Source organism: Chenopodium quinoa, unplaced genomic scaffold (genome assembly GCF_001683475.1).
Source record: "Chenopodium quinoa cultivar QQ74 unplaced genomic scaffold, ASM168347v1, whole genome shotgun sequence".
Classification (NCBI taxonomy): domain Eukaryota; kingdom Viridiplantae; phylum Streptophyta; class Magnoliopsida; order Caryophyllales; family Amaranthaceae; genus Chenopodium; species Chenopodium quinoa.
The window spans coordinates 7,238,242-7,256,423 of record NW_018745684.1 but is presented as its reverse complement, the minus strand read 5'-3'; the positions used below and the strand labels follow the sequence as shown (position 1 = coordinate 7,256,423).

Genomic DNA, 18,182 nt, shown 5'->3' with positions numbered 1-18,182 from the left:
GCATTTGGTTTTGATATCTCTTTCTAAATAGTTCAGTCAATTTAAGGTCAGGTATAACTGTCAAAAGGAGAAATGGACTTTAAATGAGCTCATTTCTCATTGTGTTCAAGAGGAAGAGAGATTGAAGCAAGGAAAGACAGAAAATGCTCACTTGGCATCTTCCTCTAAGGATGACAAGAAAAGGAAGAAGGGTAAGGATGTGGTTTCGCAACCACAAAAGAAGTAACATAAGGAAGATAATATAAGGATGAATCTAAAGTATCTGGATGCTTCTTCTATGGTGGGATGACTCACAAGAAGAAACAATGCACTAAGTACCACGCATGGCGTGCGCAAAAGGGTATGTTTCTTTCTTTTGTCTGTTCTGAGGTTAATTTAATTTCGGTATCTAAACACACTTGGTGGCTAGATTCTGGTGCTACTACTCACATAAGTGTGTCCATGCAGGGTTACCTGAATTGCCGAAAATCGAGTGATAGTGAAAGATACATATGTGGGTGATGGCAAGGCAATTGAAGTTGAAGCTATAGGCACTTTTAGGTTGTCATTGAAGACTGAATATTATTTGGATTTGAAAGAGACTTTTGTTGTACTGTCTTTTAGGCGGAATTTGATTTCTGTTTCTACATTGGACAAATCTGGTTATCTTTGTTCTTTTTGAAATAATAAAGTTAGTCTTTTTTATAATTCAAAATTAGTTGGATCTGGTTCTTTATCTAGATTTGAAAACCTATATTTGTTGGATACTAATGCTTCATCTAATGAAAGTTTGCATGTCAGTTCTAGTGGTACTAAAAGAAAACTAGCAAATAAGAATTCTTCATCACTTTAGCACAAACGTTTAGGGCATATTTCAAAACAAAAAATTCAAAGACTTGTGTCAGATGGAATTCTTGATTCCCTTGATTTTTCAGATTTTGATTTATGCATTAATTGTATCAAAGGGAAACAAATAGACAAAAGGAAATTAAGAGCCGAACGAGCTTCAGATGTCGTAGAACTAATACATACGGACATTTGTGGACCATTTCCTACAGCTTCTTGGAATGGTCAACAATACTTTATTACGTTCATAGACGATTATTCTCGTTATGGCTACGATTCATGAGAAATCCCAAGCATTGGATGTGTTCAAATCTTATAAAGCTGAAGTTGAAAATCAACTTGGGAATACAATTAAGAAAGTCAAATCTGACCGTGGTGGTGAATATTATGGCAGAAATGACAGATCTGGTGAACAATGTCCAGGGCCATTTGCTAAATTCCTAGAGGAATGTGGAATTGTCCCTCAATACACCATGCCAGGATCAGTTTAAATGAATGGTGTAGCTGAGAGGCGCAATAAAACATTGCAGGAGATGGTAAGGAGTATGGTTAGCCACTCTACCTTACCAGAATCCCTCTGGCGAGAGGCAATTAAGACCGCAACTTATATTCTCAATAGAGTACCAACTAAGGCAGCTTCTAAAACCCCTTATGAACTATGGACTGATAAGAAACCTAGTATAAAGCATATACACATTTGGGGTTGTCCATCTAAGGAAAGGCCTTATAGGCCAAATGAAAAGAAATTGGACTTTAGAACTGTTAGTTGTACCTGAAAGGTCTAAGGGGTATAAGTCTTATGATCCCACAACTAGATCAATTTTTGAGACGGAAAATGCTAGAATTTTTGAAGATGTTGAGTTTGGAGATAAGGTTAAAGAGTTTATTTTCGAAGAGGAACAAGTTTCTCTTCCTTCAATTGTTATCAATCATGATCAGACATCCATTCCTGACATGATTGAAGGTACAACTCCAAAAACTCAAAATGATTCCCCTATTCAGAATCAACTGAATAAATACAAAAACTTCAGATCCACTAGAGAAAGAAGAAGTGCAATTTCAGATGACTATATTGTTTTTCTCCAAAAACAGGAGGATAACAATGAAATTAATGAAGAATTTGTTGCACTACTTCAAGAACAAGAGTTGGAAAATGAGATGGTGGATGATGATCTAATCACCGTTCGCCAAGCCATTGAAGGCCCTAACTCTTAAGAGTGGATTGATGCCATGAATGAGGAAATTAAGTCCATGATGGGCAATGACGTTTGGGACCTTGTTTCATTGCCTGAAGGTGTGAAAACCATAGGTTATAAATGGATTTTTAAGACCAAAAGGGATTCAAATGGCAATGTGATAAGGCATAAGGCTCGTCTTGTCGCTAAGGGCTATACTGAAAAGGAAGGCATTGATTATAAGGAGACTTATTCACCAATTTCTTCTAAAGACTCCTATAAGATTATGATGACACTTGTAGCATATTATGATCTTGAATTACATCAGATGGATGTTAAAACAGCATTTCTCAATGGTGACATTGAGGAAACCATATATATGCAACAATCAGAGAACATTCAAAGAAAATGGTTTTCAAATTAAAGAAATCCATCTATGGACTCAAACAAGCTTCTCGTCAATGGTATTTCAAGTTTCATCAAGTTTTTATGTCTCGTGGTTTAGAGACAAATGCAGTTGATGATTGTGTGTACCATAAGTTCAGTGGAAGTAAGCATGTTTTCCTGGTGTTGATGACATATTGCTTGCTAGCAACGATATAGGCTATTTGCACGAAATTAAGAGATTTCTATCAAATCACTTTGAGATGAAAGATCTTGGGGACACCTCTTTTGTGTTAGAGATACATATTCATCAAGATCGCCGTCTAGGCACTCTTGGATTGTCACAAAAGGGCTATATCGAGAAAGTTTTGAAAAGGTTTGGCATGCAAGACTGTAAACCAGGTGATATCCCTGTGGCTAAGGGAGACAAGTTCAGTCTCACACAATGCCCAAAGAATGACTTTGAGACTAAAGAAATGAAGAAGATCCCTTATGCATCAGCTGTAGGGAGCCTTATGTATGCTCAAGTTTGTACCCGTCCAGATATTGCATACATTGTTGGAATATTGGGCAGATATCTAAGCAATCCAAGGCTTGATCATTGGAAAGCTGTAAACAGGATTATACGATATTTGCAGAGAATAAAGGATTACATGCTCACTTACAGAAGGTCAGATGAACTTGAGATCATTGGATACACTAATTCTGACTTTGTTGGATGTTAAGATAGCCTGAAATCCACATCTGGCTACATCTTTGTGATAGCTGGAGGAGTTGTCTCTTGGAAAAGTGTCAAACAGACACTTAGAGCTACTTCCACCATGGAAGCAGAATTCATAGCTTCTTATGAGGCATCCAACCATGCATTATGGTTAAGGAATTTTGTCATAGGTCTACGCATAGTGAATGGTATTGATAAAACACTCAAATTGCTAGGTGTGTATGCCAACAATAACAAAAGCTTGACAAAATCAAAGCATATTGATGTCAAGTTTAGAGCTGTGAAGGAAAGAGTGGAGAGTAAACAATTGTCTTTAGAGCATATTAGCACAAACTCCATGATTGCGGATCCGCTTACTAAGGGTTTACCGCCTAAAGTATTTCATGTGCACACTGCTCGTATAGGTGTCATGCCACATAAGGATATATAGTTTTAGAGGGAGTTTGTTATTTTATTGCTTGTATGACATAGAAACATTTTGAATATTGTGGTTTTAAGTATTTCTGCAAAAATAAAGTATTCAGTTTGGTTTACTCTTTTACTAGATCATATTGTGGTCTTGCTAAAGTTTATAGTGAACCAATTGAAAATAGACATTTTGGATCACAATTATGTTATTTGCATGCTACACACCTATGCTTGATTCATGTCGTTGATTGTGTTAACATTGTGGCCATTGATGGGTCTAGTTACATTAATTGTAGCTTAGATTGCTTTGAATCTATGTTGATATAATTGATGGACCGAATTGTTTAAAGACATTTGGAAATAATAGTATTCCGAGCTCATAAAGTTTTAAAGTATAATGCAATTAACAAGAATCACAAACATGTAATTGTATTTGGTCCAAGTGGGAGATTGTAAGAAATTTATGGACCTAAATACAATAATGTATGTAGACTATACGGTTATGATTGTATTTATACGCTATCATATAGTTTAGCCCAAAAATAAAGTGATCCATATAAGTAATTATTATTGTTGGGCTTATTACGTCTTTACAAAAGTATGGGTTTAATTAGTTTTATGTGTAGAGACCATTGGACGCTTTCTAATGCATGATGGGCGGATTAGGAAGGGAGTCTATATAAATAGACATCTAGGGTTATGGTCCATAATAGTACATACAATAGACTCTCAGTTATATCCCGTCAATAGAGAGAAAACCCTATAGTGTGTATCTACTAGAAGACGCATAATCAAGAAGGGGTTCGATCAATTGTCATGGAATCAGGTACGCTTCCGCAATTAAGATTTACCGATTAATTTGATATGAAGATTAAAGTATATAGTAGGAATTAATCCTAACACTAACACGTTACTAAGTTACTTAGATCATTTGTGGCCTTGCAATAAGGCATTCTACTAGTAGAGTTTCATGGGTAGCACAATTTGCATATAGAGAAAATATATGAGTTACCTGAAGATTAATGCCCTGAGAGGCTCGGTGGTAAGATTTTGTTGATAACTCACGCTGTTATCAACATCAGAATTGTACTTAAACTCATCATCGCTGCGTCGACCGCGGCAGCGAAACCATTCACTAATCGTTCCCTAAACACAATCACTCTCAACATTAGACCGCACGCAAAACAGGGCAACATGATAATAGTGCAGCAACTATCTAATCAAATTACTAATCTTCGGAACAATCATTGATATATATATGATTATCAAGATTAGAATGGAGTTCAATTGATGATTTATTCATGTTGATCTAAAATGATACCTCCTTCATATCCTAATAGTAATATTTGTACGTGCATGCATGAGACCAAAACTAGTTAGGATTCAAAAGAGGTTTAAAAATATTTTAATTAGATTAAAGTTTCTAAATACTGCAAAACTAACTAAAGTATTTTTTTTTCATATTTTTTTGGCAAAACTGTACAAAACTTGGAGAAATCATATTTATGAATCAATTACATACCTCTCGAACATGAAGAGCTGCTTGGACGTTAATGTCATTTGCCCACGATTGAGACATGCGATTACGATAGTATACCTGCACCACCAAAAACACATACGCACACAAATAGTACAAATTCATAAATTTGTTATCGATCACATAAAGTCTACTATTTCCATCTCTAATAGTTTTTCCATTTTGAACAAAATTTGTCTCATAAACGGTACAAGGAAAAATAAAAAATAAAACTTTTAAAGACGGATGAAGTACTAATATTATAGCCCTTTCAACTCTGATAAATTGTGAACGAAAGTGGGAAGTTAAGCAATACCCGACACCACTTCTCGGGTGTTGATACATTGCATTTGGATTCCAGGATAAATGATTCTTCTACTGGATCCATGCACTGCATAGGCAATCGTGGATCATAGATATTAGTACATGAGATAGAAAGATATAATTAAGTTCATAAGTTTATCACACACGTATATATGGAACGTACAATTTGAATAAGATTAACCTATTAAACTATTATTCCAAATGATTTTTTAGGGTTCATTCAATCAACTTATCTTTAAGGGTCTAGAAAAACGTTTACAGACTAATTAATTTAAGTATCTTGTTGTCCAATTTAATTCATATATGTTGTTGTCCAAGTTAATGAGAAAGTGGAGCCGTGATCATTAGAATTCTTCACTAGTGCTAATCGTATCCAATCGATCTAGTGTAAAACATATCATTTTTGCGTGCGCTTGTGTGTGATTTGTAAAATATACTCACATTTGATGTAGCTTCAAGTATCTCTTTGCATTGTGCATTACCTTCAGCAACAATTGGCTCATAATCACCATGGCAACTTAATTTGGCCGACTAACAATTTTAAAATACATGATTCATTAGTGAAATGATAATAATAATAATACAAAGAACACAACAAATTACTTAAAATAGAATTACATTAAAAAAATGCCTCATTCAAAGAGATTATTGATGACAAGTATATATTTTCAAATAGAGGAACAAACAATAGTTTGGAATTCTCAAGTAATCCAATTCTCTCTTATGTGAACAAGGCTAAATGGCCTACCAATATTGCCGAGGCCAAAGTTGAGTCTGGTATTATCGTAATACTTTATTTTTAATCACTTTTAATTTGTAATTACTCCATAATTGTCAAAACTAAAAAGTGTACATATAAATTTAATGTTATGAAAGTATGAATCGAGACGAATGTAGATCCCACAAGAATATGTATTTTCTTATATTTATTAAATTTAGTCAAAATAAGTATGTAAATTTTTCATAAATCAAAGTGTTGCAAGTATATAAAAAAAGTTAAAATAAGTATTTGTTTACCTATTATCATTACATTGTACAAACGACAACCTAAAAAAGTTTTCAATTTTTTTTCTTTAGAGGTAAGCGGGGCCCACAAAAAGTGTTTCAATTAGTGACACAAACATGCTGATAATTAAGTGCATACTAATACTACTAACCTCATAAAGCTCATCTGACAGTATAGATATACGGTGAGCATATTCGATTGCATGCTTTGAAACGAAATCATCCATCACCGGATTCCCAATAATATATCCCTAGAATCAAATGTTATGAAAGGAGAGATCATTACAAATTTACATACAATTGAGAAAGCCAAAATTTACATACCTATTAATTTCTTCCTAATTATTTACTCCTTTCAATCCCTGTTTGATTGTAGAAATGTAACATTTCTAAACAATACATATACATGTCCCCACATTGATAAAAGAAAAGAGAGTTAAACATTACATAAAACTATAGGGCTAATCTAATTGTCGTATAAAATTTTACAATAGAACCTCCTAAACTTTTGGGACTTTAAAGGACTTAAATACACAAACCTAACTTATCCATATGAGTAGTTTGGTATCATTTTATTATAGTTAATGGGTGGGTTTTGTTTTTTATGTTTTTTAATATCATGATTAGTATGTAGTGGGTAAAAAGTTAGGTGACAAAAAAATGAGTAGATCCATGGTATTTTTAAAAAGAAAGGAAAGTATGTTAACTGCGACTCAGGTAATTCAAAGTTCCTAAATATACAATTTTATTTTTTGGTACAATACATACTAAATATACAATATGGAGTATAAATAAGTCTATCTAATTTAAAAATAAGAAGTAGCATTGAAAGATACTCCACAATACAAGATTTAATCGACGATCGTATAATTTTTATAAGGAAATTTTTTATTTAATATAATATTTTAAGTATATGTTAAAATCGCTTCTTCTTTATCAATGTCGTGTAATAATTTATTAATGCATTCATTCTACTATTAAAAAAAAGTAACATTGAAAGAAAAATTTAGTAAAATTGATAATATGGAATTTAAGAACAAAGGTTATCACATAAGGAGTAATATTGGATGGTGAAAGGATTTTCTAACGCAAACAAATGTAAGGTTTTGTTCATTTTGTCTTAATTTTGCTAAACTGAAATTATTTTTACTGAATATTATAATTTTTTTCAAGGTGATAAGAACAGGGCCTTAAGTTCTTATATACTTGAGAATATTTCAAGTGCTTATGAAACTAACGAATGTTTTGGATAACAATAAGAAAACCATCAAGGGCATTTGGTATTTTGGTTAGCAAAATGTTATAGATTGACCACGGTAATAATAAAAAAAAAAAAAAAAAAAAAAATCATAAACCATAAAAATGAAACAAGTATGAGCTTTTTTTTTCGAACTTACATTTTAATATCAAATTAGATGAAGCCGTGCGATGTACGGTTTGTTTGTATTTTTTTCACATAAAATATTTGTTTGTTCACATAAAATATTTTACTGAATATATATTTTATCTGATAAATTTTGTGATTTATTCCTTTGCTTACTACTTGAATTTTTTATTATAAAAAGAACACAAACTATTGCCGCACCCAATTGTTTGTGCGACACTCATTCTTTTGTTCCCTTCTCTTTCTCTCTCCTTCTTCTCTTCCCTTCTCTTTCTCTCTCCTCTGCTCTTTTTTTTTACCAGATCAAAATCAGAAATTCACATCAATTACATAAAACAATCATAATTAATCCAAGGGGGTTATTGTTTCGAAATTTGCTATTGAATCGAAATTGATGATTTGCTCTGTTTAAAGCTGTTTTGCTATGAATTTTGGGCGGCAATGGTGGTTTTGTGTATGTGGTGGCTGCGGTGGATAAGGAGGTGATTCATTGCCGATGGTTGTTGTAGGGATGCGGGTTTTGGTCACAGGTTCAATTTGGTGGTACGTTCGATTTGGAAGTGCGATTTGGAGTTCCGATTTAATTTGGTGTTGGTGGAGTTCACTTGGTGGTGGCGGTTTGCTGCTGGTGGAGTTTTCATGGTGGTTGGTTGGGCGGCACTACTCTTTCTCTCTCCTCTCTTTGCTTCTTTTTCCTCCTATTCATCTCTATCTTCTTCCATCTCCTCTGAAAATGCAAAATGCAAATGCAATGCAATTCGTATAAGTTTTTTTTTTTTTTTTTTTTTTTTTTTTTTTTTTTTTTTTTTTTTTTTAATGAGTTAAACTTTAAATGTTTAATTATGTGGATCAGCCAATAAAAAGGAAAGGAACATATTTGCTAATTGATGTCTGATATTAGTTAACATTAAGAACATATCATACATTAAAAAAAAAAAAAACGTATCAACCAACAAAAGCAACATATCAGCCAAAAAAAAATTTAAAAAAAAACAAACAAACAAAAGAAACATATCAGCCAACAAATGAAGCATATCAACCAACAAAAGGAACATATCAGCCAACAACCAACATTAAGAACATAAAAGCCAACAAAATAAAACATATAAGCCAACAAAAGGATAAAATCAACAAACAAAAGCAACATATAAGCCATAAAATAAACATATCAACCAACAAAAATGAAACATATAAGCTAACAAAATAAACATAACAGCTAACAAAATAAAGATATAAGACAACTAAAGAAACATATCAATCAACTGATGACTGATAACAGCCAACAAAAAGAACATATCAAATATTTAAAAAAACATATCAGCCAACAAAAGAAAAATATCAGTCAATACAAAAATTAGCCAACAAAGAAACATATCAGGCAACAACTGAAACATATCAGCCAAGCCTGCCGTATGCATAATTTGGGTGCGGTAGTATGCACCCCATACCTTCTCTAGATTGAATTGTTAATTCATTTTGTTTTTCATTCTTAGATATATAAATTTCTAATAAAAAAAGATAATATTTTATTTTTATAATTAATATAATATTTTAATTCTATAAAAAAATTGCAATTTTTTTTTTCATTGGCTAAAATATAACATTTTCTTATGTGGCGCTTTAAATCTCTTTAATTTTATTCATGATATTTTTAAAAAAATAATAATTTTGGTGTCGCTCTGATAATTTTTTTTAAAATTATAATCCTACGTAACGCTTTAAAAATACTAATCTTACGTGGCATAATTCTATTGTAGTGTTTTTAAAGTATTAATCCTACACAGCACTCTAATAAATTTCTTAAAATTATAATCATACGTGGCGCTCTAAAATCTCAGATTTATATATACACATACGTTTGGTTATGTTCAAGCAATCAAGCATAAAAATTATTCATCTATCTGACTATTTGATAATTGACGATATGGTATATGAGTCAAATTCACCTATCCCTTAATTTCTAAATCTCAAACCAAAACGGGTGTTTAATCGTAGGGGTAAGAGATTAAAGAGGTATAGAGAAAGATTTTACTCTGTACTATTCATCCCTTTAGGTTTTGAAGTATGGGTTTAAAGCTTTTAATTTTCGTGTACTTTCTTTCCAAATACCGCCTTCAAATCTCTAACTAACGCCCGCAAAATAAAATATGTATACAAATTTACCCTCATAGTTATAAACAAAGAATTTACCCTTCGTAAATTTAACCCACCACCACCATTTACCACAACCAGAATTTTCTCTCTTTAACAAAGCACCTGCCACCATTAATTTTCTCAATCTTTAAAAATGTTCTCCCTTTAAACCACCACCACCACCACCATTTACCAACCCGCATCATCTCCTTATACTAGTTCAATATAATTTCGCATGGAAATACCGAGGGACAAGGGAAAGGCCGTCGTCGAAGGAGTCGCCGGAGACAAGGTCAGTTTGTTTTTTTTTTTTCTGGAATTGGCGGAAACGCCCTCTTTTCTCGCCAGATCTAGGCTGAAACGCCTAGAAATTTCGATCACCCATTCGGTTATTCGAAAGATCTAGGCGTTTCACCCTAGATCTGGCGAAAAAAGTGGGCGTTTCTGCCCTTTTTTTAGTTTCTGGCGAGAAAAAAAAAATCTAATTGAATGAAGGGGGAAGTTAGTGGGCGTTTCACACTATTTATCTGTACCAGAAGAAAAGGAAGAAAGAAAGCAATAACGTGCACTAATCTTAAGAGAATTTGCAGATTAGAGTTAGAACCTTTGATATATTAAAGTTATGAATATATATTAAACTTACGAATATATATTAACTAGGTTATTTCCCGTGTCATGTACGGTAATTTCAATAACTATTATTAAAATATTATTATAATTAGTTTTTTATAAACAAAAAAATTTAAAAGTATAGTTGACAAATTTCAATCAAAATAAAGGGTTGCGAAAGATATGTTAGATATAAAATGACGTAGAAAATTATCAAAATTGTGTTAAGAATATTTTTTATACTTCGTAGCTATACAAATATTTGTATTAAAGATATGTCAAATCTTTTTTCTTTTAAGTAATTATAGTTTATAAGATTAAAAACTATTTTAGTATAAGATTTATTTTTTTATAGATTTTTATTCAAAAAAAAAAAAAACTTAAACTAAGGACACATCAGAAGATGACACGTGTCATTGCTGGTATGTCTTTTAGTATTAAAGATTAAAGATATGTCAATTATTTTTTATTTTAAGTAATTATATTTTGTAAGATTAGAAACTATTTTAGTATAAGATTTGTTTTTTTTAATAGAATTATATTATTAAAAAAAAAAAAAGAACTTAAACTAAGGACACACCAGAAGATGACACGTGTCATTGCTGGTGTGTCTTTTAGTATATAGTTATTGATTTGTCTTTTAATTCTTGCCTGGAGCAAATAATGGGCAACTTTGTTTTGTTTAGGCTGGGAGATGTACTAGACACTATTTATGCAGTAGTATATATTATTATACTCAATGCTATGGCCATTTTTACTAATTGAAGAGTAAATTCGATAATGTTTAATATTTTTATAACAAGGCTATGTACGTCATTTTAGGTTATTTTGCGGGCGTTAGTTAGAAATTCGAGGGCGACGTTTAGCGGCCCACAAAATAAATGATAACATACCTGAATATTCATTCTTGTCTCAGATCCTGCTTCATTTCCTAAAAATTAGAGCTCATACATTAGATAATTTTATATGAATACAAATACCTATCATCGTACTCCCTCTATCCCAAAATAACTGCAGTCAAATTTTACACATATTTCGATATAATAGTTTAACTTAATTTTTTTTTTTTTTTTTTTTTGATTCAAAATAGTTTAACTTAATTTTTATACAATTAAGTATCAATAAAATCATAAATATTATAACTTTTTTTCAAAAATATTTAGATCTAAATAGCATTTGCAACTAATGGTTATGTATTCTAATCTTTCATATGAGGTAAGTAATAAGATGCATATAATTTTTTTGGTGTTTAATAAGATACATATATAAACATATTTATTTCAAAGAAATTTTTATGTCGTGCATCGCACCAAGCTAATCTAGTTACATCTACATTATTAATTCTCACTTTAATTAGAATAAAAAAAAATGTGCAGGCTAGGAATTAAACACCAAGTTTTCAGCATGCAATCTACATAATTTCACAATTCCAAAATTATACATGCTCCTATTTTTGTTTTATCGTTGAATAATTTATCATAATTATTCCTTTGTTTTACTAAGTTTTACCCGCTTTTTGTTTTCATCCTTATTCTATTTTATTTTATTTTATTTGGTGTTTAGAGAGCCACAATGGCAGATGATGAGAATCAATCCTGAGATCTCCCGTATCTGAAAGGAAAGCTCTAATTTAACCGGCTAAGCTATTTCTCACTCCCTTCATCCTTATTCTATATACTTACTTTATTCCTTTTATAGCAATTTTTTTTATTCATTTTTTATCAACTACAAAGAACCCCACTTTGTGAAGTCCAATTATATTGAAGAATTCCTTTTAGTTACTTTCACTACTAGAAATAGGCCGATTTACGACGGACCATTTTCGACGGACATGTTTTTCCGTCGTAAATTCCGATGGATTTTTATTCCGTCGAAAATTTAAGACGGATTTCCTACGGAATACAAATCCGTTGGAATTCATGGGCTTTCCGGCGGAATATTCCGTCGAAAACTAAATGTTTCGACGGAAAAAAAATCCGTCGGAAATTTCCAACGGAATATTCCGTCGAAACATTTATTTTCCGGCGGAAATAAAATCCGTCGGGAATTTCCGACGGAATATAATTAAATAATAAAAAAAAACCTAACAAACCCTAATAAACCCGGTTTTCCCCTCCCCCTATCCTTTCTATTTTCTCTCTCCTCTTCTCTCCGCCTCTCTTCTCTTTCTCTCTCCTCTCTTCTTTCCTCTTCTCCTCCATTTCGCCTTCTCCTTCCTTCTCTTTCTCCTTCCTTATCCTTCTTCTCTCCTTCCTTATCCTTCTTCGTTCCCTTTGTTCCTCCTTCATTCTATCTCACTCCTTTATTCTATCTCACAACCACAAAACACCGTCGTCCACCGTACCGTCGCTCGTTCATCTTCTAGCAACCGGCATTTGAAGAGAAGCACCTTGTCCACCGTACCGTCGCTCGTTCCTCTTTTAGATCTAGTTTTTTTTTTTAACAATTCAGATTGTAATTAATTTTTGATATAATTGTAATGTTATTTGATTAATTTCATAAGGTAATTGTATATTTATTTATTTTGTTTAATTTCAATTTTTTTTTTAGTTTTTTCGATTTTGTGGTTGTTGTTTCGATTTTGGGGGTTGTGATTTCGGTGGTAATGGGTTTGTGGGTAAGGAAATTGGTTGTTGTTTTGGTTTTTGGTGGTTGTTTCGATTTGGGTTTTTTCGGTGGGTGGGTTAGGTGGTTGGTTAGGGTGGTTGTTCAGGGTGGGTTTTGGTCTGGGTTGGGTGAGTGGGTGGGGGGGGGGGGTTTGGTTCGTGGGTGTGATGGTGGTGGGGGGTGGTCAGGGTGGGTTGGGTAGTGGTGTTGGGTGGGTGGTGCTTGGTGGGTTTCGGTGAGGTGGGTGGGTGGGTCCGGTGAGGTGGGGAGGTGGGTTTACGTCAGGTGGGGTGGTCCGGTGAGGTGGGTGGGTCTGGTGAGGTGGGGAGGTGGGTAGGTCTGGTGAGGTGGGTTAAGGTGGGGAAGTGGTGGCTGGATAGGGTGGTTGGGGTGGTGCTGGGTTTTTTTTCTTTTTTTTAATGCTGTTTCCGATGGAATTTCCATCGGAAGTTTCCGGCGGATTTGTACCCTGTTGGAAATTTCCGACAAACTTTTCCGGTGGACGGAACTCCTATTCCGATGAGCTAATTCCGTTGGAAAACACTATTCCGACGGAAAAGGCCATTTTTCCTACAAATGGGTTTATGACAATCTGTTCCGACGGAAATTCCGTCAGAAACGAGTTTTCCGACGGAATAATTTAAGATGTTTCCAGTGGAAAATTTCCGTCGAAAATGACTTGTTTTCTAGTAGTGTTTATACCTCCCTCTTTAAAGCAAAAGACTCATATAATCACATTCATAGTCTCTATTTTACTTTTCCTTGGTTTATGTAGCTATAATAATAGCATAGAACTCAGAAAAAGAGAGCAAGTATGCATTATTTAGATAATAAATTAATGCTTACATCACATGCGGCATATAGGGCTAGCTAGTTAGTATAATATCAAGTCAAAATTAGATTAGTCAGTTTTAGTATTTTGGTTAGGTTTAAATCCGGTCAATTTAGGTTTCCTATCAAAGTCAGAATGAGGGTTAGGGGGTCTAGTCACTTATCCTAACCTATTACTTTCTCTGTATTTATATAAGGGAAACGTTTTGACTTTTTGCACTCTTTATTTAATTCAGTTTGACTAATGTCGTTTGTGATTTATACATTAGAATAAATATAGTCTTGTGGGTACTTGTTGGAATCGTTTCAATGAATAGTTTATTAGTCTCCAATTGTTATAATTTTTACTTATTTATAATTAAAGATATTATCAGTCAAAAATTTGCATGTATACAAGAGAAACGTTCCACTTATTTAAATACAGAGGGGAGCAAGTGCAAGTTGGGTTCGATTCAAGTCAAATTTGTATCTAATTCAATTTCAAGTTCGGATTGTATCGAGACAAGTTAAGAGTAGATTTTATGACCAATAAATTTGAGTTCGGGTAGAGGCTATTAGAAATCGAGTCGAGCCAGGCATAAGTATATGATAATTGGTGCCTAAATTTTCAAAATAAGGTCAGGCCAAAATGGGTTTTGTCTTTTCGGGCCTTATTCAAGCTGAACTTGAATTTTGGTCGATAAACAATTTTAGAGCTACCCAATCTCACCTCTTTTTCAAATTGGACTGTTGTTGATTTACTAGCCTCAAGGTTTGGGTTCAATAAATATTGGACTTAGTGGTGTATCCAGAAATTTCGAAGTGTGGATTCGAAATCGTGAAAATAAAAAAGAATGAAAATATACAAATCAAAGATTTAATACATAAGTTCATATTTTAAATTACAAATGGATTACACTTAGGAAAAATGAAAAAAAAAAAACTATAAAAGTGTTTTTCGAGTTTTTATACTTTCTAAACGTGTCAAAACTATAGTAATAAACAATAAATATATAATCTAACAATCTAAGTTCTAACTCTACAATCAACAATTCAATTATCAATTATATATCAACTAAACTATTAATCCCAAATCCCCAATATACACTAATTTCTAAGTTCTAACTATACACATGTCCTAGTATAAACAAATGAGTTTGAAAATGAGAAAATGGAAATTTGAGGTTAGGAGAGAGAAAATCTTAATTACCACTACAAAAAAGAATATTGTGGTTGAGTAAAAGTTGAGGTATTAACTGTCGAACCCTTGATCTCCAGCTACCCAATAATAGTTTGCAAGGTACAAAAATACCACTGAGCTGCACTTTTATATGACACTCACTTTAACACAGATATTTGTTTTAAAAGTTTTTTTTCCTGAAAATCAATGGGTTTAATGAACCTATTTGAACCCATCCTGTATACCCCTAATTGGATTAAATAATGATCCGTATAGATTTGGTCAAGTTCAACCTATAGAATTAGGCCTTAATATTCAATCAAGAGTTATAAATAAATATTAAATATGCTATCGAACCTATTTAATTGTGAAGAAGAGGTATATGATATAATAGGGATGTTAAGCTGAAATTGAAAGCTATAAACTAATTAAAACTTTTTTCCATTTTTATCATTGTAATCAAATCAGCTCAAGATTAATTTATGTTTTATCTTGTACTGTGTATCAAATTGTGTAAGAAAAAAAATATAGGTCAGGACATTTGGTTCCGTATTAATTTTTGGGTTTGGTCAATAATAATGGTAGGTCGAGTTATCATGATGAGACGAATAAGTTCAAGTTACATTACACGTTACCAAAGGTCAGGTAAATAGCAAATTATGTAAGGTTATAATCAATTTGTGACTGATTGGGCTGGGTGCTAGTTTGGGCTCAAATCATTGTTGAGTCGGATTAATCAATTATAATTCGTATCAAATCGGGTGCAAGTTTGAGTTTGAATTGGGTCATAAGGTATTAGATCAAAACCATTTTATTAACAGAGTCCATTTAGGTCAAGTTATAGGTCACTAGTTTTACCCCATTTTTTGGGTGCAAGTCGGGTTCAAGTCAGTTTTGGTACATGCATGTTGGTTTCTTGGGTTACAATTTTAGTCAAAACCATTACATGATGAATAACAAAAAAGTTAAGCTATAACATTAAAAAACGAAAGGTGTATATGTAAGTGAATGAATAGTCGAAAGTACCATTTATTATCTCTAGCATAAGAGTTGAAATGACTCTTCCAGCATACGAAGCACCAGCGATGTAAATAGGATTTCTTGCAAATTCAGGATGCTCGATAAGCCACTGCATGAACCACGATTTCAATTAATAAAACACAAAGTATTGGGCGTGTTCGTTTCTTCGCAAATCTATCTACCCAAAAATTATACATATCTAATAACTTTTGTAAAAATTATAAATACTTTATATAAAATGTCTAAAAAACTTATACGAGTTTATAACTTGCAAAAGCTGAGATGTTCATATAAAATGTCCAATATTTTATGGACGAATTACGCGATACTTTCTAACTAGACAAAAGGTCAGATTAGACTATTGAAATTTGATAATACAGAGTACTCATTTTTTATTGATTGGAAATTATAACTAGATTTAATTAGTTAGTAAATAAAAAATTCTAGAACATTTAAAAGATGATAGAGTTTATATCAAAGAAAAACGTTAAAATGAAATTGAAAAGTATTTGGAAAAGGGAAAAGACCAAGAAAATAACGTTTGGGAAGGAGAAGGGGAATAGTTAAACTAGAGAAAGAGAGAAAACATGAACTAGCAAGTAGCAAGGAACCATTCGAAACAATACATCAAATTTAACCTCTTAGGCCATGCTTTGATTGAGGGCAATGATTTAAAAAATACCAAAAGTCAAACTAGAAAAAATAAGTGACGTTATAGGAGATAAGATGTTTACAAATGAAATAACAAAGTATTTGTAACATGTGGAAAAGAGAGATAGATATGGAGAATTATTATTCTCGTAATAATAAGGGTAATAATATAGACACACAACCCTTATAAGAGTACTATTACACCCAAAATGAGGCTAATAGTTCCCTTTTCTTCTCCTCTCACCACAACATTGATCACTATCTCATCCTTCTTTATATCCATTTGCATTATCTTTAATTTGAATTTTATTACCCTTATAATACATTACTCAGTCTCAATCCAAGCATGCCCTTAATATATAAGCACTCCATTTCGCTAAAAATTGAACTAACCTTCTTCAAAAACTCATATGCCTGTTTTACCGTGTTTGTATCACTAGGAATGTAAGATTTGTTTGTTGCATAGGAGAATCCAGCGCCAACAGGTGAATCTATAAATAATACATTTGCAACCTAAAACACATTCATTGCATTGTTAGTTTACACAATAAACACTAAATAAAATTCATATACTGAGTATATATGATGCATCACTTCACAATAAATATTTACTTTATACATGATATACCTAAATATGGATTTTCTATATTTATATTTTAACTCGTAATTTTTGGTTTTTTAAAAAGACACCATAAATTATTCAAATGTCTCTCTTCCGTTATCAGAAAGTTAAATCACTCAGCTCCTTCTCACAATAAATTAAGAGTTAATTCACTTTCTTTTATCTCAATATATATATTCAATAAAATGATACAATGTAATCTACTAGTGCCTTGTATGTTGTATCACATCTACTTTCATGTGAAGTAACAACTGATAACATACCATCAACTTATCACATAAAACAATGTACTCATTTTTTTTCAACAACATAGATGAACTTTTCTTAGAGCAATATAGAGGAACTAGCTATAAGTACATAAAAACCGTGGTAATAAATAGATAAATATTTGGATTACCTTGGTCCAAGAATAAGGATTTGATTCAAGTCTCGGTAGACCATCCTCCCATTGTGATGATATGTTGAAGGATAGAGGACCTTTGTTGTCATCACAACATTACTTTATTAGAAATTAACAAAGCTTATATTTTAATTAAAGTTCCCCCCCCCCCAAAAAAAAAAAAAAAAAAAGGTTGAGGATGGGCTAACATATTTTGTTTATTTTTTGGAAAAAAGGGTCGTGTGTGCTAACATATTTCAATTCTTATGGCTCCATGCCTCCAATTGGTAGGAGATCGATACTGAAGGGTCGTGTGTGCTAACATAGTTACTACTTCGTATAATGACTACTCCGTATGCAATAGAACCCCTCAAGGCCTCGAGTGATAGTGACGATAATACATTTCTTTCTAGAGGCATAAACTAATAG

General features: G+C 32.5%; 1 protein-coding gene across 4 annotated transcripts in view; it reads right to left on the bottom strand.

Annotated features, from left to right (window-relative positions):
* LOC110717357 (serine carboxypeptidase-like 18) overlaps positions 1-18,182 on the bottom strand; it is a 31,956-nt gene that overhangs the window by 6,570 nt on the left and 7,204 nt on the right. For 3 of the 4 annotated variants that reach the window (XM_021896029.1, XM_021896028.1, XM_021896031.1), the window contains exons 3-11: positions 17,772-17,851; positions 17,146-17,265; positions 16,108-16,210; positions 11,378-11,415; positions 6,511-6,609; positions 5,795-5,884; positions 5,346-5,420; positions 5,036-5,110; positions 4,526-4,659 (exon numbers count right to left, since the gene is read on the bottom strand). In XM_021896029.1, coding sequence (XP_021751721.1) covers positions 4,526-4,659; positions 5,036-5,110; positions 5,346-5,420; positions 5,795-5,884; positions 6,511-6,609; positions 11,378-11,415; positions 16,108-16,210; positions 17,146-17,265; positions 17,772-17,851 — 814 coding nt within the window. The remainder of the gene's footprint in view (positions 1-4,525; positions 4,660-5,035; positions 5,111-5,345; positions 5,421-5,794; positions 5,885-6,510; positions 6,610-11,377; positions 11,416-16,107; positions 16,211-17,145; positions 17,266-17,771; positions 17,852-18,182) is intronic. The other variant, XM_021896030.1, reaches the window with a different exon arrangement.